Source organism: Mus caroli, chromosome 17 (genome assembly GCF_900094665.2).
Source record: "Mus caroli chromosome 17, CAROLI_EIJ_v1.1, whole genome shotgun sequence".
Taxonomy (NCBI): domain Eukaryota; kingdom Metazoa; phylum Chordata; class Mammalia; order Rodentia; family Muridae; genus Mus; species Mus caroli.
This window is the reverse complement of record NC_034586.1, coordinates 59762380-59786249: the sequence shown is the minus strand read 5'-3', so window position 1 is coordinate 59786249 and position 23870 is coordinate 59762380. Positions and strand designations below refer to the sequence as shown.

The 23870-nt window shown below is 44.0% G+C and overlaps 1 protein-coding gene across 1 annotated transcript in view; it reads left to right on the top strand.

The window, feature by feature from the left end:
- Positions 1–9992: 9992 nt before the first annotated feature.
- Fbxl17 (F-box and leucine rich repeat protein 17) overlaps positions 9993–23870 on the top strand; it is a 432158-nt gene continuing 418280 nt past the window's right edge. Inside the window, exons 1-3 of the mRNA XM_021149392.1 lie at positions 9993–11337; positions 19462–19584; positions 22481–22738. Of these exons, the coding sequence (XP_021005051.1) occupies positions 10345–11337; positions 19462–19584; positions 22481–22738 (1374 nt within the window). The 5' untranslated portion in view covers positions 9993–10344. The remainder of the gene's footprint in view (positions 11338–19461; positions 19585–22480; positions 22739–23870) is intronic.

Below are 23870 nucleotides of genomic sequence, written 5' to 3'. Positions count from 1 at the left end.
TGGTAATGAAGTAGATGAAACAGTATGGAATAAGCAATGCAATTTAATGTTGGTTTTTAGGGTATGTTCTAGAATTAAATTTCCTTTAGAAATAATGGATTTTCACTGTCTGATGAAAATAAAATTTCAAAGTAAGTTTTATTCTTTTATTTAAGAAAATGTATAAGAATGTTCAATATTAGTGATGGTGTAAGACCCCCAGTGCTGGGCCTCCGGCTCAAGTCCCGGGAGGAGCTGGCCAACACCCCAACGTCCGGAAAGAAGACCACACCTGATGCAAACTGCAAGAGGTTTGACTATCAGCTAGCTGAGGACGAACCCCACGTGCTGCACCTCACAGGGCAGGGGAGTTCGACCCTGAGCAGTGACAGTAGGGGGCTTTTAACAGCTAGCTGAGGAGTTGGGAGGAGAGTTGGGAGGAGTTGGGAGGAGAGTTGAGAGGAGTTGGGAAGAGTTCTTCTCTTCCCGGTGTCCTTGGTGAAATCTACAAGGCAGGAGTGGGGAGTGAGTTCTTTCTGAATTTTTATCTCCGTGTCCTCGGCACAGGAAGGCAGGCATCTCTGGTTGTACAGTATAGAAACAAAAAGGCTTTTTGCTGGTTATAGAGAACAAAGAGCTTCTTTCTAGCTGTATTTTTAAAGATTAGGAAAAACAAGCTTGGGGAAATGTTTTAGGGGCTCTACCTTTCAGGGAGAAATGCTTTAAGCCGGGGCCTCACAATGCTTGACATGGAAAATGAAGACATTATCGACAGTCTGAAAACCATAACTACTAGAAGATCCAAGGTTAACCTGGAAGACCCACTTGCCCAAGGACAGATAACCTCCTGAAAGGTTGGGTGCTAATGCTTCTTTGAAAAATCACAAGCCACATTTTCGCGCTCCCATGTGCTTGACCACATGTGCTTGACCACATGTGCTTGAGCAGATGTGGGTGGGACTTTGTAGGCAGGAAATAAGTCAAGTTGATTGGGCCTGGTGGGAAATACAGTAGTCATGAACTTTTACCTTAAGACTTTGCAAAACATGACTTATGACTATTTTCTGGGACCCCAGTGATGGACTTGGCAAGAGTCAACAAATCTGGTCCTATTTAATTAATACTTGCTTCAAATTTGTCTCAAAATTATGGCACTGGTTTTCTACTTTAATTTCAGGACTAACACTACTATGACTTGTATTTATGCTCCATATTAGTAAGTCAACAGTGAGCACATCTGACTTGTAGTGCAATGAAGATACAAATTATTGAAATAAATCTAATTCAGTAATGTTGTGGACTCTTGATTTTTTTCTAAAGACATTTTCATTACTTATAATTACTGTGTCAGATGTGTGGGAATAGGTTTAGGTGTGGCATGCTGGGCTAGTGGAGGTTACAACTTTTAGGAGTTGGTTTTCTCCTCCCACCTTGACATGAGTTTGGGGGATCAAACTCAGGTCATCTGGCATTGATCCATCTTCCTGGCCCTGGTCCATCAATCGTTACACACATTGAAGACAATAAAGATAAAATAAACTAAAGTCAGGGAAAAGTCTTTCTGTCTGTCTGTCTGTCTGTCTGTCTGTCTGTCTGTCTGTCTGTCTGTCGGTCACACACAGTGAGGCAGAAATGAAAATAAAAAACAGCTGTGAAAGGAAGCTACACAGGACTATATTCTACTCCCACCCTCTGGCAATGGCTCTTTTAATAATTCCCTTGAAAAAATACTCTGCAATATGACATATAAAGACTTTTTATTAACATAAGGCTTTTCATGACAGTCATGTCTGTTCCTAGCAGCACCTCTCCTCTGCATCAAAGAACATCAAGAGCATCAAAGAACCTTATTATGGAGTTTGTTTCAAATGTGGTAAAGCTGCTCCAAGGCAAAACCAAACCAAACCAAACCAAACCAACCCCCAGAAAACCAACCAACCAACCATCCAACTAACCAACCAACCAACCAACCAATCAACTAACCAACAAACCAACCAAACACCAAAAACTCCACCCTGTTTTGACTGCCAATAGTATGCTGTCCAAACTGGACAAATGGGATGCAGGGAAGTCAACTGCTGAGGTTTGCAAAGATAAGGTAGGCAAGTCCTTTACAATTCCTGCTTCACAAAAAGTCTGTCAGGGGCTGGTGAGATGGCTTAGTGGGTAAGAGCACCGGACTGCTCTTCCGTAGGTCCGGAGTTCAAATCCCAGCAACCACATGGTGGCTCACAACCATCTGTAACGAGATCTGACTCCCTCTTCTGGAGTGTCTGAAGACAGCTACAGTGTACTTACATATAATAAATAAATAAATCTTTAAAAAAAAAGTCTGTCAGATATTCTTGGCCAGAAGGTTGAAGATAATGCTTCAATGAAAGTACAACACAGAGAAACCTTGTTTGGCTGTCCAAGTAGCCAGAAATCTCAGCCAGTTCTATAGTTTTAGAAGCTGCTTACTCTGCACTTTCTACTTATTCAGGTAATACTTATCCTTCTCAGGTCTCCAATGGGATTGAAGATTAGATAGTTATAGTCTCACAATTAAGCTTAAGTTGTTTAGGATCTAAGAAAAATTTAAGGTCTAAGATCTTTTTAGGTTGGTAATATAAGTTATGGTAGAAAATGATTTAGGTACAGAATTTTGTATTCAAGAAACCAGGATAGATAATGGATTACTTTCTCCATGGTTGCCAAATGCATATGACTGGACACTGAACTGAGAATATAATTCTTTTTTTTTTTTTTTTTTTTTTGGTTTTTTGAGACAGGGCTTCTCTGTGTAGTCCTGGCTGTCCCGGAACTCACTCTGTAGACCAGGCTGGCGTTGAACTCAGAAATCCACCTGCCTCTGCCTCCCGAGTGCTGGGATCAAAGGCGTGGGCCACCACTGCCCAGCTGGGAATTTAATTCTTACTTGATACTTTTCATAATTGTTCTTACTGTGCATAGTGTATTGTTGTTAGACAAAGAGCTTTTTATTAGTTTAAAAGGGAGAGATGTTGGGATAATCTCTTTTGTACTGTGTGGAAGCATCACTTTAAATAAATAATGGCCAATAAGATGAACCAGGATTAGACCACGGGACAGCTGGGAGAGAGAGAGAGAGAGAGAGAGAGAGAGAGAGAGAGAGAGAGAGAGAGAGAGAGAGAGAGAGAGAGAGAGAGAGAAACGAACTCTGGAAGATAGGTAGGAAGATTTACTACTTCGCTTGGAGGAAATAGGATGTATGAAACTGAGGAGAGGTAATTAGCCATGTGGCAGACATAGAATAGTATAAACAGGTTTATATAGGTTACAAGTTAGTCTGTGAACAAGCCTAGCTTATGGCATAGCCATTTAAGCCTGTGGCTACAGGAGTAGAAAGAGAATCAGAGAGGTGAAGGCTTTAGGCAGTGGTCTGTGATGAATGTGAGTCCAGACATCCTTCCTTTGTCCCCTGCTACCACAGAAAAGATTATACCCAGCTTACACAGTTCTTTCAGTATGTGGGTCCTCGTTATGATTGTTTTATCTCTAGCTATTTAAAATGGGTGATGAAGAGGCAATCTCCTACTCATTGCATTCAAGGTAGAACAAGCATGTTTGGAACATAGATATTTGGTTGATTATTATAATAAACAACACCACCAATTATTAACATGTGGTATTGGGAAAGTAGCATGCTCTTTTTGAGTCATTGAAATAGTTTTAATTATCTGGCCTTGGATTACAGCTAGCAATTTAATAGCTGTGTAACAAGAAACCCAATTGTTATTAAATTCTAGGAGAGAAAAATGAATGAGATTGGTTAGGGAGAACCTAGATAGATTAATTTGTACCAGTTGAAAATGAGAAAATAAAATGATAAGGCCTACTTAGCTGACTTGAAGTAACAGGAGTAATAGATATTCTGTTGCATTAGTTTTATTAAAAAATGATATATATGGATCTTGAGTAAATAAAGTACAATAAGCGCCCTCATTTGCCTTAATTATTCCAATAACATGCAAAATTTGGAGAACACAAATCATTTATGTCTGTTTAGTTGTTTCCTTCTATAAACTTCACTGACTTTTTGGAGAATAAAGGGTAATTATTTGCTTTCTCCTATGTTTTGGATTCTACAGGACCCTTTGGACACGTTTTCTATTACTGCAAGAACAAGACCTAGAAACAAAGTGATTTGAACAGTCTGTCTGTGTACACAGATACTTGCAAGTCAGAAGTCCTGCCCGGGGTTCAGGCTGAACCTGAACCTGGAGGGGTCAGTCAGCTAAGGGGCTCCTCTGTCCCCAGAGGCCACCTACAGTTTCTTGCTACTTAATCCTCTCAAGGCCAACAGGAAACCTGCTTTAGCTGTGTGAACTTCCCTAACTTCCTGATTCACATCTAGACCTTCTCTTATGTGGTTCACCAGGTTAGGCCAGACTCACCAAAGACATGCCACTTTTAAAACTCAGCTGACTAACAATCAATCACAGGTACTGATTATTCTGGAGTGAACAAACCAGATTAATTCTGATGGGGATGAAATAAACTAAACCAGGCATCACTGTAGCAGGCAATGGCTTGGGACGTTCTACAGAACAACTAAAAGGTCTTATGAAAGGTGGTGACATGTAGGCTGAAAGAGGCGATGGAAGGATTGTCTAGGGGGCCGTTAATATCTGAAACCAACCCAAGAATATGTTGTCTTTCTAAAGGGACTTCTCTTCAAACTCCTTTGTTCTAACATCTTTAGCTTTAAGTATTCGACAAAAACACGATTGGATGAATAGTTAAACGATTTAATATCTGGTGTGTTCCATGATTTCCAGATGCAAACCACCTCAACTGCAGTTGGTAGGGTTAATGGTACATGAAGTGTGCTTTTGTATCATTGATATCATGTTTGAGCAATGTATTGCAATTATTACCCAACTTCATTCACTAAAAAGCTTTTTATACATTAGAATGTTTTACAGGCAAATGTGAGTTTTAAATTAAGTATATTCTTAGACAAGACGTAAAAGGCTTTTTCTTCTTGCTTTTAGACACAGTCTCACTATATAGTCTTGGCTAATCTAGAACTTTCTATATAGAGTAGGTTAACCTTGGTCATGCTTCAATACTCTTGCCTCTGCTTCTCAACTGTTGGAATTACAGATGTGTGTCACTATGCCCAATGTAAGACTTATTTTAAAGTGTTTACTTTTAAGTTCATATACTGGTTTCAGTGCAAATCCTATCCTACTGTGAGAGAGGTCTATCCGAGGTTCAAATGCTGCTCACGTTTGTAAAACTTTCCGCACATTAAACATGGAAGCAGGTAATCCTGGGGTTCATTTCCTTCCTGCCCATCATTCTCTTTCTTCTACTCAACTAATAAATAATTTATCAATACCAGAAATGTTGCAAATCTTACTTTATTTCATTATTCCTAGGATGCCTTCATTACTACAAAGTTTTTCTTCTGATCCTTTGAACAATAATCCCTAGCCTTCCTACCAATTACCTGTTCACATCCTCTAGTTCTTCTGCATACTTGTTAAATTATCTTCCTGAAAATTGAGTAAACTCGTTTCTTCTCTTGTATGTATTTTATATTCTAGTGGGACAGAATTGGAGGGGGAGAGAGGGAGACAGAAAAATAAACTCTTGGAAAACCAATCCCCAAACTTCCAGACAAACATATGACAAAGAATCATTAAAAAGAACAATAAAAAAGAAAAGGAAAAAAGAAATGGTAGGGTAAGATGGACAGTAAAGGAGGGAATGTTGCTGGGCAGTGGTGGTGCATGCCTTTAATCCCAGCACTTGGGAGGTAGAGACAGGCAGATCCCTGAGTTCAAGGCCAGCCTGGTCTACAGAGTGAATTCCAGGTCAGCCAGGGCTACACAGAGAAACCCTGTCTCGAAAAAACAAAACAATCCACCCTCCAAATCCTAAAAAAGAAAAAAAAAAAAAAAAAAAAGAGGGAATGTTTTGCACACTGGTGATATGTGATAAATGCTATTATCCTGGCTAGACATGCCTGGTGAATTACAGTTGGGTTTAGTGTCTTGTTGCAAATAGGCAACAGAATATCACTATACTGCAAAATCTTAGGAAGAGAGCATTAAAAAGACACTAAAGGATTCGACTTAGGAAGAAATTCTGAGCACTAAAGAGTCACTTTGAGTTAGAGGTAGTCAGAAAGCCGGAGAGAGCCTATGGATATTTTGTCATATGTTATCTTCAAGACAGAATAGAGCAGTCACTATTATTATTAGTTTTTGTTTGTTTGTTTTTGAGACAGGGTTTCTCTGTGCAGTCCTGGATGTCCTGGAACTCACTCTGTAGACCAGGCTGGCCTCGAACTTAGAAATCTACCTGCCTCTGCCTCCCTCCCAAGTGCTGGGATTAAAGGCGAGCACCACCACTGCCTGGCAGAGCTGTCATTATTAATGGTCAGAAAATAGTAGTCACTTATGATAGGGAAAATCTTCAGCTTTGTGGTTTAGAAAATCAGAATAGTAAGAGTCATGACTAACACCATAAAGGCTAATGAGGACAGTTAGGAATTAAATATTTAAATTGTACTTTGTTCAGAGTCAGGGACCTGAGAGGGCACCAGACTAACACCTCAGAGGTCATGCTGCCTGCATCTCCTCTCCAGCCATCAGATTCTGCAGGGAGCCGCAGTGGTATGGGTACATAGTCATTCATTTAGAATTCACTCGTTTTTTCCTTCTTGCCAGCCATGTTTATGAGCCTTGTGATGTCCGTGTCTCATTGTCACCCCTTGAGTTCTCTTCTCATCTTATGGACATCTGGCTTCAGGCACTTCTTGAAATGCTCAACCTTTTGTGTGTTGGATCTCAACCTTGTACTTTTCTATAGACACCTGGGCTGGCAGCAGGGATTAACTTGAAACAAACCATTAGTGGTGCCTAAAAGGCTATTAATAGCATGTATTTCCAGATTCCTTTCTGTAATATTAGATACAAATGTGCCCTCATAATACAGAATGTATTATCCACCTCTTCTGCCCACTATATGTCTAGAGGGGGTTCTTGTGTTTGATGCACTCAGACATGATTGTGGAAGGCTCTTTCTTCCATCTTTTCTCTATGGCCACGTTGGTCATACATGACATTGATGTTTGGTGATTGCTCATGCTTAAGAGAACATGTCATTTAGTTGATAATTCCAGACCAGATGCTGTTAGACCACCAAGGGTTAGCTGTAAGCACCAGTCTAGTCTCTCACTATTCAGGATTATGGGGTTTATTCATTTTTAACAATCAGCTGCCAAAATTCTTGCTGATAGTTTCATTTCTTGAAAATTTCTTGGCATTACTCTTTAGGGTAATGAGTTCTTACAGTTTTGGTGGTTATTTTAGTTATTTCTCTATTGCTTTGATAAGAAGACACCATGACCAATGTCACTCATAGAATAGTTTATCTGGGCTCACCATTTTAGGACTAGAGTCCTTGTTGGCAAAGTTCAGGGCATGACACCTGAAGCTGGAAGCTAAGAGCTCACATCCTGAACTTGTTGGAAGCAGAGAACATAACCTGAGAATGGCACACAGCTCTGACACCTCAAAGCCTGCTCCACAGCTCTCCCATCAAGGTTACTGCTCCTAGATCTACCCAAGCAGCACCACCGGCTGGGGTCCAAGTAGTAAATGTTTGAGACTACAGGAGACATTTATCATTAAAACCACAATGACAATAATAGTGATTTACTGCCCAGCCTCATCCCTGTTTTAAAGAGTGACTGTAGCCCAGGCATGCCTTGAATTGGTGACAATGTTCTTGCCTCAGCCACCTGAGGGCTGGTATTAGAGATGTGGAACCCTAGATGGGGAGCTGTGGTGTGGTGAAGAAAGAGTTAAGTGAAAATGTTTAAGTCTGAGGAATTCCTTTTTGTTTTCTCAAGAAGATCTATGTGGGTGAAGGAAGCGGTCAGAGCAGACAGAAACCTAACTATGCAACACAAATGTCACTTCTCAGGCAGAATTCAACAAGACCAAGGGCAACTTGTTCACTTCTGACTGGCTAAGGGTTATAATAGCTACTGTGAACTTCAGAAACTTAAAAGTCTCACAGTCGGCTGCCTACCTCATCTTTAGAAATGTTAAGTTGCAGTTCCAGTGCATATGTACCCCTGATGGGTATGCATGGTGCCAGGTTCTCTATAAAGGACTTGCTAAAATCAGGAAGGCATTCTCGGTTCTAACTCCACAGTCTGATTCAACACACATTTATGAGATCCATTCATATTCTATTTTATTTTTAATTCAAGAGTAGTGGTGCACTGAATATTCCAGCTTCCTCATTCTCCCACTGATAGACATCTGGGCTCCTTGGGAGTTTCGCTATCATGAGTACATTTGCAATGAGCGTTTCCATACAAGTCTTATTGCAGACAGGACTTTATTTCTTTTGGTGAACACAAGATGTGGGTCTTTATGTGTCAAAGGGTAGACGCGTGCTCGACTTACAAGAAACTGACAGGCTGTACTTTCTGCACAATTTTAGCTTCATTTGCTCAAGAAAAGAGCCAAGCGGAGATGGCCATAATTCGGCGCTTCACGAATGGAGCTCTGAGAGCCTGGAAGACCCTTTCCTCGATTACAGGCAGAAGAACCATGGCCATGTGGGGGATATCTGTAGGCGAAAGAGTTCAGACAGCCCATTCGAGAGCAACAAATATGTAAATATCCGGACAAATCTTTGTCTCATTGTCTGATATCCTCAACTCTCTCCCTGGTAGCTTTTGAATATACCCAGGGAGTATATTCTTCAGCAGGGAGGGGTGGGGCTTCTTTTAATGAAGAGTAGAAACTGCCAGAAACAAATCAGCCTTTGTTTCTTTTCTGCCACTCCCCCCACTGACACTTTTTCTAAAGTCTTCTCCACTGCCTGATCTCCTGCTTTGGACTCTTAGCATGGTTTCAAAGTTCCCTCCAAAACTTACCCTGAAATTTGCTACTGTTAACAGTTTGCATGCAACATTCCTAAGGAGGTCCTTTAAGAGGTGATGAGGACACTGGAGTTCCGCCCTCCGGGAACAAATTGCTACCACAAGAGTAGGTTCCTGATAAAAAAACCGATAGACTGTTTCCGGCGCTTTTACCCTGCCACTTAGCTGACACTGCATGTTATTCCACTTTCCAAAGCCTCCAGAGTGAGATAAACGTCTTCATAGTTTAATGTTGTATGTAGCACTGTTATAGCAGCAGAAGAGACTAAGACAACTAACTTTCCCTACCTTCTCCCCTGTGAAAGCTGACCTCTCCCCATCCGCGAGCCTGTGACATCACTGTAACTTAAGACTTCTGAAGGATCAACTTGCATGCTTTAGTTCCCCACCTTAGCCACCAAAGTCTGTCCTACGGGGACCACACTAATATTCACAGAGTGGACAGACTGGATTTCAAGGTGTCAAACAACAGTAACATTGAGCTTGGAGCCTGGAATGTTGGGGTGTTTGAGAAACTATCTTCCAGCGTGTATACCTGATTTGATACATGCTTTCAGCCCGCAATTGTGTGCAAAGGCAGCAGTATGCAACAGGTGCCTAGACACAGGAGTAGAATCAGTGTAGTCACCTAACTAACGGATCCTTACTGTACTGTCACCCATCACCCAAGGGCTCAGGCCTCTCAGGTGGAACTGGTTCTTCCGTTCTCAATTGGCCTCAGTTTCCGAGTCAGGGCTGATGGTGGGGTGGGAAGTGAAGGGGAAGAGCCAAGCTGAGCCTGGCCAATGGCAGCTCTTGAACTTACACCTCTAGACGTCAGCGCGGTCGTGGAAACGGATGTCACCGGGCTGGCTCGGAAGCGTCTCCATCCGCTTCGGGAGAGGGGCGTGAGCCCGGAGGCGTCCAGGCCACCTCGGTGTGCGGCGGGAGGGAGTGCGCGGCCCCGTCAGCGCGCAGCCCCGAGGTCCCCGCTTCTCCCCCCGGCGGCGCTCCCGCCCCTGGGTGAGACCCGCGCGCCCCCGCGGGCGGCTCCGCCCCCTCCCGGAGCGGGCGGCGCGCTCCCGCGGCGACGGGCCGTGTCGCGGGCTCGCGCGCCGCCGGCCGAGCCGCAGTTAAAATGGTCCGAGTCGGGCCCGCGCTGCCCCCGCCGCGGCGCTGACTGACTGAACCGGCTGGCCTGGCCGGCAGACTCGCTTCCCTCCCTCGCGTCCCCACAGCTCGCGCCCGTCCTTCTCCCGGCTCCCCGGGGGCAAAGCATGTAGCCCGCGTCGGGCACCCGGGCGGCCCGCAGCTGACGCCCACCCCCGCCGTCGCGTGTGCCGGGTGCGCGGCGCGGGCGACCCAGCCAGCGGCCTGCCCCGCCGCCGGAGCCCGCCCCTCGGGCCTCCCTCTCCCGCCCCGTCCCGGTCGCCCTCCTCGGGGCCTTCTATATGGGCCACCTTCTCTCGAAGGAGCCGCGTAACCGCCCGAGCCAGAAGAGGCCTCGCTGCTGCAGCTGGTGTCGCCGCCGGCGCCCTCTCCTCAGACTGCCCCGCCGGGCTCTGGCCAAGGCGTCCCCGCAGCCCGCGGCGCCCCGGAGCCGGGACTGCTTCTTCCGCGGGCCCTGCATGCTCTGCTTCATCGTGCACAGCCCCGGCGCGCCCGCCTCCGCCGGCCTAGAGGAGGAGCCGCCGCTCTCGCCACCGCCGCCGCCGCCGCCGCGGGACGGGGCCTACGCCGCCGTCTCCTCGCAGCACTTGGCGCGGCGCTACGCGGCCCTGGCCGCCGAGGACTGCGCCGCCGCCGCACGCCGCTTCCTGCTGTCCTCGGCCGCCGCCGCCGCCGCCGCTGCCTCGTCGCCCGCGTCCTGCTGCAAGGAGCTGGGGCTGGCTGCCGCCGCCTGGGAGCAGCAGGGCCGGAGCCTCTTCCTGGCCGGCGTGGGGCCCGTGCGCTTCCTGGGACCGCTGGCCGCCGTGCAGCTCTTCCGGGCACCGCCGGCGCCGCCGCCGCAGGCCGAGCCCGCCACGGCCCTCGAGATGGTTTGCAAGCGGAAAGGGGCCGGGGTCCCCGCCTGCACCCCCTGCAAGCAGCCCCGTTGCGGCTGCGGGGGCTGCGGCGGGGGCGGCGGCGGCGGGGGAGGGCCCGCGGGAGGAGGTGCCTCGCCGCCGCGGCCGCCCGATGCCGGCTGCTGCCAGGCCCCGGAGCAGCCCCCGCCGCCGCTCTGCCCCGCGCCCGCCTCTCCCGCCTCCGAGTGTGCCCCCATCGAGGCCGCCGCCGGGGACACAGTCCGAGCCGGGGGCACCGCCCCCTCGTCTGCCCAGCAGCAGCCTGAGAGCGGCGACGCGGACTGTCAGGAGCCCCCCGAAAACCCCTGCGACTGTCACAGGGAGCCGCCCCCCGAGATCCCAGATATCAACCAACTGCCGCCGTCCATCCTGCTTAAGGTGGGTCTGGGCGAGGAGGCGCAGGGATGCTCGCTCCCCCCCCCCACTCCCCCACCTCCCGCAACCCGGCTCCCCCCGCCTCCGAGGCTTTCTCTCTCCTCCCCCTGAGTGCAGAGGAGGGGGGTTCCCTGACAGCCGGGGGACGCCGGAAGGGGAGACTGGGAAGCCAGTGGGGCCTGAGCTTTCAGCCTGGTGTTGAAGTAGGAAAACTTGGAGGCTGCTGAATGCCTCGAAGTAGCTTAGGTCCTACAACTCGGGGTTCATACATTGCATTGGCAAACCCCCAATATAGATACTATACTAGATTCTGTGGAATATACACGCATTCTTGAGCAAGTTGTTGTATACAGTGGGCAACCACTTTGCATACCGGTGTTTGGAAAGTTTAAAAGTTTGATGGATGCTAATCTAGTGGCAATAACTTATAGTAAGCATTTACCACGACCAGACACTGTGACCGAGTGAATGGCAGGCCCTGGGCTGGATCTCAGCTGTGTGTTCATCCGTAGACATCTTTTGAGTGTACTGTCTGGAGGACTTGAATACTCTCTCAGGGAGTTTAGGAAAGGTCTTCCTGAATGGGTGAAGTTGTTTGCTTGCTCCGGAAAACTTGCAAACCATTGGTTCAGAAGCTGATTTACAACTGGTGTGTGATCTTTGTAAGAAATCTGAGAAGCAGAGAATGGCTTTTCAAAGGTCAGCTCTGGGAATAGCAGTTTTCCCAAGTACTTAATAAACCTGTTAGGTCTCTGGTTACTGTATTGTTCTGAATCAAATAAACTAGCCTCAGATTTTGCTACTTGTTGCTTTTACAACTTGAAGCAGTGCTACATACTGAAACTGCAGCTAGATTTTTATATGATAGAGCCATTGGTTAACAGTTTCCTTAAGTATTTTCCCTTTGCACTAATAGCCAGCTTGAGCTAAACATTCAATAGGAGCATAGTGCTTAGATTGTTAAGTTGCTCTGGGTGAGTAAGCCTGTTTCCTTCCAAAATGTAGTAAAGGGGAGAACTTGTCTGACATCACCATTAGAAAGCCTTCTCTACAAGTCGTTTCCACTCTGATATGTCAGTAGATATGAAGTCTTCATTTTGGTAGGTTTGTTTCAGTTGGGCTGGGTTAATGGTGAAGGTAGTTTCCAGAGGGAAATTTGCTTGGTAGAAAGCCTGGAAAGTTTTAGGAAGGCAGGTTTACCTCATTTCCTTTCTAAATGTGTTAAGCGGTCTTAAGCTAATTACAATACGATACCGAAAAGTGCTGTGTGTTTACTTAAGAATTATGTCAGTTGTTTTGTAGTGAAAGCTGTCAAGAGTAAGGTTGCTACCTTGAGTCTTGGAGCTTCAGGTTGTATAAGATGCTGGAGAGAAGGGGTATTTAAGAACCACTTCAGATTAGCATGGTCAATTCTAAAGTTGGCCAACCTTCTGGGGTATCCTCCCTCTTGTCTGCCACCTACATATTAAATTCCTTTTCACAGTGATTAAGCAAAACTAACCTTAGATCCATGTGGATGGCGTCCGTGATGTGTGGGTCAGAAGTGCCATTTACCTTGACTGGAGAGAAAACTGGAGAAGTACTGGTCCAGACTTGTTTCAGCTCGGCACCTTGAACATGCAGAGAACAAATTAGTCCTTTAAAACTGTGCAGTCATTGAGATAGCTCAGCCTGTAAAGGCGCTTACCAGTGAGCTGATGACCTGAGTTCAACATGATGAAAGGAGACAAAGGACTCCTGCAAGTTGTCCTGCCTCTACAGGTGACACACACACACACACACACACTCACTCTTGCGCATGTACACACACAGTCTTGTGTATATTTTTATACATTTGTGCACACACAGTGTGCATGTGCATACATATACTCTTCTATGTACACAAACAATGGAATGTAAAAGCATTTTAAACTTTTTAAAAAAGTCACACAGATAACTTAGTTTCCTCAAATCTTTATTTTCTCTTCTATAAAATCAGGATAATGAGCATAAAAATATCTGAGAGGAGCCATGGTTGCATGACAAATGAATCCTTTCCGAGGAAAACCAAACCTGTGCAACTATTTGGGCTCTAGAATTAAATAAAGGACAAGTACTGAGGAGGATTTACCTTAGGAAACTGTTTAAAAAGTCAGTCGTGGAATTGTGCAGCTTCTTGGAAAGTGCTCCTGGCATGACCTGCACAAGGTCTAGCTCAGTGTAGGACAATCAGTTAAAGCCAGTTGCTAACTAATAGCAGAGGACTTGATAGGAAAAACTAAAAGGAAAACTCACATAAAGATGGCCTGAAGGTTAGTGCCACTTGGAGGAGTGGGGAAGGAGCTGGAAGTGGAGCAAGTAGCCAGAGGAAGCAGGGATAATCTTTCCACACAGCTTGGTTTATTAGAACCCTATGTGTGGATGAGGGCCGGCAGGAAGGAATGGTCAAGGTGGATTGACAAATTGGCTAAGATAATTAATTATCCCAGTAATTGTAGCACTTGGAGGCAGATGCTGGAGGATCACAGATTGGAGGCCAACGTGATCCAGACCCTATTTCATAAACAAAACAACACTGGCTGGGCTTCAGACATCCCCTGTCTGACCCGTACTCACACTGAGGAGTAGGCTAGACAGTTCAGAATCAACTTTCCAAGATACTGAAACAGCTATGCAGACACAGCAGTTTCCCAGGGAGCCAAGCTAAAGGACAAGAGGATACTAGTGGAACAGATACTTGTACCATAGCGAACAGATTCCAGAAGGAACAGACAAGTTAAAAATAAAGAGACCCAGAAAGGCCCAAGTCTGTAATTGTACTGTGTTACCTGAAATACTTAGTTTCAAACAATTTTGAGCTATGTAGAGGCTATAAAGAATGTGAGTCATACTGAGGAAAAAGAAAGCAGCCGGGAGAAACTGACACCAAGAGGCTTCAAAGAATTCAAAAGGACTATTGTAAATAACAAGATACAGGATGTAAATAGCAGAAGGAAAGGAGACCTTCATATCGTGAGAGGAGCACGTTGGCACTTTGACTCAACTGGTGGGAAACTTAGTAATGAGGGAGAGATCATAAAAATGTACTCTTTTTGCTGCTGCTATGAATAAGAGTTGTTTAATTTTATTTTTAGAATACTTACTACTATTAAAAGTGCTTGCTTAATTAGCCAGCCTCTGTGACGAGAGAGCTTTTTTTTTTTTTTTTTTTAAAGCATCTGTCTTATTTATGTGCGTTTATATGTCCACATCGCACGTAAAGTGTGTGCAGGTCAGAGTAGGGTGTTCCATCCTCGAGCTGGGACCTGCCTGCGCCCTGGTCCTCTGGAAGAGCAACAAGTGCCTGTCCATCTCCCCAGCCCCTGAGTGCTGTACCCCCTTCCCCAACAGGCAGTCTCCCTTCTTTCCTTGCTGCTTTTTGCCTGGCCAGACGCTCCAGCGGGATGTTACATGGGATGCAGTGATAATGCGCATCCTTGTCTTGTTCCTGATCTCTGGGAGACATCTACGGATTCAAGTGTTCACCAGTTTATAGGTGGGGTAGAGTGGTGTAGATCTCACTTTCAAGTTGAAAAAGCATTCTTTTATTTTGGATTGTAGAATGTTTTAATCAAAAAAAAAATGGTGTGGCTTGGGTAAAATGCCTTTTCTTGTGTCAGTTGGGACACTTTTTTTTTTTTTTTTTGGTCTTTGATTTTATTGGTCTGATATGTTATGTTTTGTTCATGTGTTGGCCCACTCTTATTTTCTTTGAATAACTCTTATTTGTTCATGGTCCATGTGATCTTTTTATACTATGTTGCTGGATTTAGTTTTATTTATTTATTTTATGTGCATATATGCTTTGTCTGCATGCATGTCTATACACACGGATGCATGCCTGGAGCTCACAGAGGTCCCGGGACTGGAGTTATAGATGGTTGTGAGCTGCCATGCAGGTGTTGGGAATCGAACCTGGGTACCCTGGAAGAGCAGCAGTTCTTTGTAGTTGAACCACCCCACGAGTCCCCTCATTTGCTATTTTTTTTAAAAAGATTTTTTTTTACCTACATTCATGATGGATTTTAGTCTGTATATTTTCCTGGAAATCTTTGTTTGCTGGTCTTTGGTTTGGCCTCAGTATGATAATGCTGGCCTCACAGAATAAGATACAAAGTGTTCTGTTGTTCTAAAATTTATCAAAGAATTTAAAAATTTAAGTCACTTTTGAACCTGGTATCTCTGAAGTCTTCAGTTATTATAACTGTTAGGTCCTATGTTATCAATAGATAACAGGTATCTCAGAACCTACAAAGCAAGCAGTAGGCTCTAAATAGTTAAATCTTATTTGTAACAATTTTGAGTTCATTCTGAGTGACTTTTGACCTAAATCTCAGGGATGAAGGGTCAGTGGAGAGGCTCCTCTGTCTGTAGCTCTGTCCTGTTCTCCTCTGTCCATACTTATAATGACATTTCCATTTCAGTTATGGTATAATCAGCCCCAGAATTTCCTTCTGATTTTGCAATTTCTGCCTTTCATTGGTGTTCTCTGTTTGACTTCATGAACTTTAGTTCTTTTTGTTGTTGTTTTGTTTTTTGCTGGGCTGAGCCTTGAACTCTGGGCTACGTGTTCCACCACAGAGGCCCATCCCAAGATACTCTTCTGCTCTCTGTTCATGGTTTTCTCCAGCTTTTTTTTTTTTTTAACCTTCATTGTTGATTTATTGTGTTTGTCTAGGAAGTCCGCTGGTATCTTAGGCTTCTCCAGTGCAGCTTCAAACGTCTTCTCCTTGTTAATGGGCCTTGTTGTTCTGTCTCTCATTTATGCATATGCATTTTATCTCGTAGCACATATTTGATTGTGTGTCATATTTAAACTAGGCCATGTGAGTGCTCCGGTATGGCCGTCCTGGGAATCAGTTTTCTCTTTAGGGTACATTTCTGCTGCTTGTGCTTGCCAAGTTTCTCATTGGCTATTCCAGAGTAGCTCTTGAAGTCACTGCGCCATGCTGTGTGTAGCCCAAGGGCTCTGCTTAGGTTACTCATTCAGGAGCCATGTGACACAGATCACTTTAATGCTGGAAATTGCCTGCCTTTTTTCCTCGGTTAATATGAACCACTTATTAGTTTATGAAATTTTAATAGAATTGATGTTGACAGTCTTATCAGTTTTTGTGAGCAAATAGACTTTTGGACTGAACTTTTCTATCATTTTTGCTAACAGTCTTATTCTTGTGTATAACCATTTATCAAGGAAGACATCACAGGAATATTGGAAATGTTGTAAATTGAAGGAAATGAAAGCCAATACAGGAATCATTATGGGATATAGCTGAAGCAGATTGGAAGGAATTTACAGCTTTAAGTGCATGTGAGTTATAAAGTGGGTTTCACGAACTTAGCCTGGGGCGAGGCAAATCTGCTGCCAGGTTTTATAAAGTTTTTTTGGCACACAGTCTTGCAAAAAATGTGTGTACTGGGCTGTGTGCCATTAAAACTTACTTTTCTTTTGTGGTTTGAAATATGGAGTTTCTGCCAGAGATGTAGATCTGGGCTGCTGTGGATTTTTGTGTGACTGGGATTGCTTTTGTGATGAATTTTGTTTCAAATAAATAAGACTCCAAGGACTCAAATTCTGGGCTATAGAGTTCTCTGGTTCTATGACTTAGAAAAGTGTTCCTTCTGGAGTTCAGATTCTGCATAGCTGTCACCCTGCAGCTCTGCCACACAGGCAGGCAGCACTGGGGACTGAGCAGCAGGGGTGAAGGACAAGACAGGAAGAAGAGCAAGCAGAAGGAAGAGCGAACATTCTTCTGGCACAGGCACATTTTTTTGGTCTTCTCTCTGGAAAGATGATGGTGTGTTCAGTGTTTGTTGTGTCTGCTGTGTGGGGCTGCACTTTGATTTCCAAGCAGGAGACAACCAAACAAGTAGAAAACACAGCCCAGTTTCTGGCCGTTCTTCCTAGTTTTGCTTCCCTGCTCATCCCACCCATTATTAATTTGTAGAGGCAGTTGCTCTTACTACGCTGTCGATAGGTTCTGCTAACACTCCCGTGCTTCTGAGTAACCACTCATCAAGGAAGATGTTGCAGGAATATTGGGACTATTGTGCACTGGAGGAAATGAAACCACTATAGAAAATATTCCAGGATAGGGCTAAAGCGGATTAGGGGGAACTCAGAGCTTGTCAGTAGGTTTCTGTGTGAGCAGTGCAGGCAAGGGCTTACTCCATCTTTATGGGGATTGGAGCCACATCCACTGGGCGTTTCTTATGCCTACTCTGTGCTTCCCGGTACACTGTCTGAAACAGGAAGGCCTGTGATTTCCCCCAGGCTCAAGGTTTAAAGCAGTAGCTTGGAGACCTACAGCCCTTGGTCGTATAGAGGTAAGTCATTTTAAGACAGAGCAATGATAGAAATGGTTTGTATACTTCCTGCTCTGTTTCCGACAATGTTGGAGAAACTGTACCTGGGCTTTTACATTCCCATAGTCACCCTATTAGATACGTACTATATTGTTCCCATTTTGAGAATAAGGAAATTCAGGGACATAGGTTATGCAGTTTGGTAAGGCTGTGACTCAAACCTAAAGACAAGGTAACTGTGTTAAAAGTCTGTTCTGTCTACAACTTAACTTACCTTGTGGAAGTTTGTATGTATGAGCCAAAGTAGAAAATAGTAAAGCAAACAGTTGGGATGTTGTTCACTAAGCTCCAACTATCTTCTGCTTTATTTGTTTTAACCTTTCAATGTTTTAAAAAGAAAATCCAATGAAGAATATAAAAGCAAATTTTATAGATTATAGATTATAATTTCTCATAAGCACTGGAATAACTATAAAGATGATAAAAATATCAATATAATCATAATATAAAAAGTAAAAACTAATTTCCTTTGTATCATCTAACATCTACTCGGTGTCTAGTTTTCTCTCATTGTCTCAGTTGGTTCAGTTCAGTCTCTCAGTCTACCCACACACCATTATTGATGACATGTCTCCACATCTTCAGAGATCTTCCTGCACCCCAGTCCTGTCTTCAACAGTCCTTCCATGATAGGACTTAAAGTTTTTTCTTTTTTCCTGTGATCATTTTATTTATTCCAGTGATTTTTTTTAAAAATTAATTATATTTATTCATTTTATATCCTAATATAGCTCCCTTTCCTCTCAGTAACCCCTCACACAGGTCCTCCCCCATTTTCCCCTCCCCTTCTCTGAGAAGCCCAGCTCTGAGTATTCTGTCCCCCTGCTCCCCACCCCCCATACACATCAGGTCATTGCAGGGATAGGTGCATCCTCTTCCACTGAGAACAGATAAAGGTGGCCCAGTTAGAGGAATGACATCCACACCAGGCCCCAGTGTCAGGGACTGCTTAAGTTCTTTTAAAATATGTTTCACTTTGGAGTAGTGTCATTTTTATTGCAGTATTTATGATTTATAATGTATATTGGTATGGAATGATTTTAGATGTATGGAGAAAGTACAAAGGTAGAGAGCTCCCCTGCACACTGTGCCTGGTGTGTCCCCATTGTGTCCCTGTGACTTTGTCTTCATTCCTGAGGTGCACATGCCAACTTTGGCTCCAGCCACCACTGCTGGACTCGTAGTGATTACAAACTGCCCTCTGCTGGGATCCGATCATTCTCTTCACTAGTGTTCGTTTCTATTTTCTGTCCTGGAATCCAGGGCAGGATTTGCACTGGTAGTTGTTCTGTGTAATCATTTCTGGACTAAAACTGTTATAGATTCCTGTTTTCATGACCTTGAGCTTTGGGAATCTCCAGCAGGTGTAAATATGTACCTGTCAGTGTCGGACAGGCTCTGAGTTTCTAGGAACAGGCCATGAGGACGCTCCTCCTCCTCCTCCTTCCTCCCTAGTCTTTTCCTGGCCTGAAAGCATAAGCAGTTTTCATTTGTTTTTCTCTTGTTCTTGTGTGTGTGTGTGTGTTTTAAATACACATTAGTATCATCTGTTTCTTCCCTTCCTCTCCTCGTTACCTGAAAGGTAGTACCAGTTTCTGTCCTTAGCCTGTGTCACCAGACAGTCTCTGACTGAGTTTTGGTGGTGTCCACTTGCAATATAATTTAAGCCCTTAAGTTTTGCCATATTGCTGTGTCTTGGCAAACACTTAGCAAATACGTGTGGTTCTTTTTTGTAATTCACAGATATTTTCCAATTTGTCCCTGAACGAACGCTGCCTTTCTGCATCGTTGGTTTGCAAGTACTGGCGTGACCTTTGCCTAGATTTCCAGTTTTGGAAGCAGCTGGACCTTAGTAGTCGTCAGCAGGTATGGAGTTGAATTCTCTTAAAATCCTTATTTGATCCACTCAGCTGAAAAAAGATCTTTATTTTCCCTTTAGATGACTGTAACCTATACTTTTATGCTTTTTTTTTTTTTTAAAAGGGTCATTTTCTGATAAGTTTAATGTTGCACGCACGCACGCTTGCTCCCTTTCATGCGCACATGTACATCTGCATATTTGGTGTGCATATATTGCTGTGTGTATATACTGAGTTCCACAGCAGAAAGGGTGGTTTCTAATGTAGACTGGTAGTTGTGAAGTTCACTTCTCTCTGTCTCAGTCCTTTCTGTTTCTCTCTTTATCATCATTTCAAAACCAGGGGCCTTTTCATTTAGGTAGGTGACATCCTAGGAGTTTAACAGCAGAGGACGTTGGCACTCGTGCATCTGGCCCGTGCAATTCTGTGTTGTACAGGCTTCACACATAAGAAGTCAACCATCTGTCTTCAACTCTAATAAGAGATGCTGCTGTTTCCCGTTTTATGGATAGAGAAACGGAAGTAAATTGGGTGAAAATAACCTTTTGAAAAAAAAAAAAAAACAACTTTTCTTTTGGATGTTTTCCAGTTTCCTAGTTGGTCAGTAAAGTTACGTGATTTTATTAGAATCCTAAGCCACTGTTAGTCCCTCATGGTACATTGCCATGGCTGCATTGGGAATTATTTGACGACAGGTTTTCTTAAAAGAAAGCAGATTTGTAACATTTGCTACTAGGGTGTGAATAACCCACCCTGGCTCATTGCAGGCTACTCGTCTGATGTTATCAAGTGCAGATGACAAACATGTGCATGTAATATGTGAATTGGTACATGCAGGATGACATACACTGGTAGTTTGTATGTGACTCTCACTTTTTAAACAGAGTAGCATGTTCCACGGATAAGCATATTCACGGATAAGCCTTTCGGTCTTGCTTTCTCATTGGTAATATGCTAAAACATCTGCAGGGCTAGGTAGTTCCTTGCTCGTGTTCCTGAACTATGTGTACAGCAGTCATGGTGCGAATGGAGGTAAGGCAAATGGAAGTGACCCTTGGCCTCCTGCTGGCTCAGCTGTTTCCTCTCAGCTTACACTGAGCAGCTTTCTTCTTGGTGGTGGTGAAGCCTGGAGGGGCGGAAAAAGGGGTGCTCCCACTGTGGCTCTCACACCCAGTGCTCCTTCCAGCAGACACAGAGGTGCTCCCTCTGTGGCTCTCACACCCAGTGCTCCTTCCAGCAGACACAGAGGTGCTCCCACTGTGGCTCTCACACCCAGTGCTCCTTCCAGCAGACACAGAGGTNCTCTCACACCCAGTGCTCCTTCCAGCAGACACAGAGGTGCTCCCACTGTGGCTCTCACACCCAGTGCTCCTTCCAGCAGACACAGAGGTGCTCCCTCTGTGGCTCTCACTCCAGCGCACTCAACGGTTCCCTTTTTGCCTGTTAACCTTTATCTGCATTTTCTCTTTCCCCTGCTTTTGTTACAAGGACTGGAGTGACATTAACTGACTTCTCTTTTGAAAAGTGGTCATTGGGTTGGGAACACGCGTGACTGGTGTTTTATTTATAAATTCAGGTGGCTGTGTGAGTTTCTTGACAGATGAACTGTAGGCTTACTTGTGTTTAGCACTGAGTCTTCTGTGTCAGGTTCTCTGACAGAGGCGCTTCCATAGCCTCTGTTGCTGTGTTGCTCCACAGTGGTGCATTTTCTGAGCTGTGCATTAGCTGTGAGGTAGTACTGTGTTAGCCGCGCCATCTGATTCCAAGTATGAACATTCAGTTAGTTCATGGGGCTGGGAGTGTGGTTCAGAAACTCGCTGGCTATGCACAAGGCCCTGTGGTTAGTTCATAGCACCAAAACAGCCAACCAACGCCACACACACCAAACCAAACCAAACCAGAAATCAATGTGTGTGTCATACTGATTTATATGGAATATTTGCTTAGTTATAAAACTTTTAAATCTCACTGTAGGTTTGTTTATGGTTTTTGGTGAGCTTGAAGCTTTAAGGAAAAGCAAGGCCCCAGTTGATTGATTTCTAGGGTTTAGTGAAAAGCAGCAAGTGTATTCTCCCTGTTTTCTGATACCACTTTTAATACTAAATATGGGGCTTATCCCACACTAGCAAACAGGCTTCTATCAGAAATCATGTGCCAGGAGTCGGTACAGACTGCAGAGGTTAAGGGGCTGGTAACCCTCCCTTCACCTCAGACACCACTTGCAAATCCTAGGGTCAGCCTTTCTACATCAGACAGCTACAGGTCAAGTTCAGGAGTTACACTTTTCACCCCAAACTTGAAATTGGGAAAATATTTTTCTTATATTTTCTGGTTTATAATTAAGGCTACAGCCAGAAGCGTTCACATGGAAAAGTGACAAGTCCACATAGGGATGGGTCCTCCAGTGTTCAGCACTTCAGGGCTAATTGTTAATTTTTTGGTGAGAGTGCGTATAACCTAATCTCCATTGAGCATTGTCTTCCCCTCTTCAGAAGTCAGAGGCGTGGCAGCTCTACTCTCTGATGACCTATTGACTGGTTGGTGTGTGTGTGTGTGTGTGTTTCTTACTGGAGTTTGAACTAGCACCTCTTGCATGCCAGGTGAGTGTGCTTGCCCTGAGGGAGAGCTCTAGCCTTACATCTCTGTAGTAACTCGACTTACTTGATTACTACTCTATTCAGGGAGGGTCAAAGGGACCTGTCACGGATGACCAATGACTCTGACACTCGGAAGGTTCCAAGGGCTTTAGGAAGTTTATACAGCAGAACTTTGAACAAAGAACAAGTGTGCATTTATTTATTGTACCACAGTTCTTATTATTACTTATTGGTAGAAACTAAGTAATACAAAATAGTTTTCCACTTCCAGCAAAGTTTAATTTATTATATCTTTTTCTCTCATAGGTTACTGATGAATTATTGGAAAAAATTGCCTCCAGAAGTCAGAATATAATTGAGATCAACATTTCTGATTGTCGAAGTATATCTGATAGTGGCGTGTGTGTTCTAGCATTTAAGTGTCCTGGACTTCTTAGGTATACAGCCTACAGGTGTAAGCAGCTTTCTGACACCTCTATCGTTGCAGTCGCGTCTCACTGTCCTTTACTGCAGAAAGTCCACGTAGGCAACCAGGACAAGCTCACTGATGAAGGACTCAAGCAGGTAAATCCACGGCCTTTTCTGAGAGATTTCACACACTGGTTAAAGAACTGTCACAGCAACATTTTGAAAGGTTGTTGCATTAAGATGAATTATTAGAGACTGAACTAAGCTGTATTTTCTATGTAAAAATGAACATTTGATGAGGCTAGTGAGCTCCAGTGCTGTGGTGATGAGCAGATAGATCACACTGAGTGCCTAATCTCTGTGCCCAGCTATTTTATTAGCTCCCAATTTTGTTAGCTCCTGTTTCTTTCTTTTTATTTATTCATTTTTTAAGTAGGTCTGTACCATACTGTGCTTTAAGTTACAGTATTCAGTTTAGGTCGGAATAAGTATTTAAAGTTATTTTAAAATCTTTTTTTTTTTTTTTTTTTTTTTTTGGTATTTCAAGACAGGGTTTCCCTGTGTAGCCCTGGCTGTCCTGGAACTCTCTCTGTAGACCAGGCTGCCCTTGAACTCAGAAATCCATCTGCCTCCCAAGTGCTGGGATTAAAGGCATGCACCACCACTGGCTGGCCTAAACATGGTTTTAAGAAATAAATGGAGATTCATTGAAGAGCATAAAGTAAGAAAAAAGTGGTAATTACCTCTATTTGACGTAATTAATTGGAATTAAATCAGTTTAATAATACCCTCCCTTTTGACAGTCTTCCTTTGGAATAGCATTCAATATCTCCTGACAGAGTAGCTTACTCATGAAGGGAGGCTCCTTCAGTTGAATTGTTATATATGGATTTATTGAAAGTTGAGTATGAGGAAAACCTTGGGGAGACTGTCTTGAGTAGATTCTACTGAGTGTGGCCATTCACTGTGTTTGTCAAGGATGCCACCAACTTAGAACAGAGCCCATGCCAGGTAGGATGTGAAGTGACACTTCTTTTAGTATTTCCTGACTGGTTTCTTCTTTTACAGGTGAAGTATTTTACAACATTCTTGAAATCAATTAAGTTACTCTTTTCTAGAGAAATATACATTTAATGTACTATGATTTTATTTATGATGAGTTTTTCTTCAGCATTTCATATTTCACAGCAAAACTTTTTGTCTTAGTCAGGGTTTCTATTCCTGCACAAACATCATGACCAAGAAGCAAGTTGGGGAGGAAAGGGTTTATTCAGCTTACACTTCCATA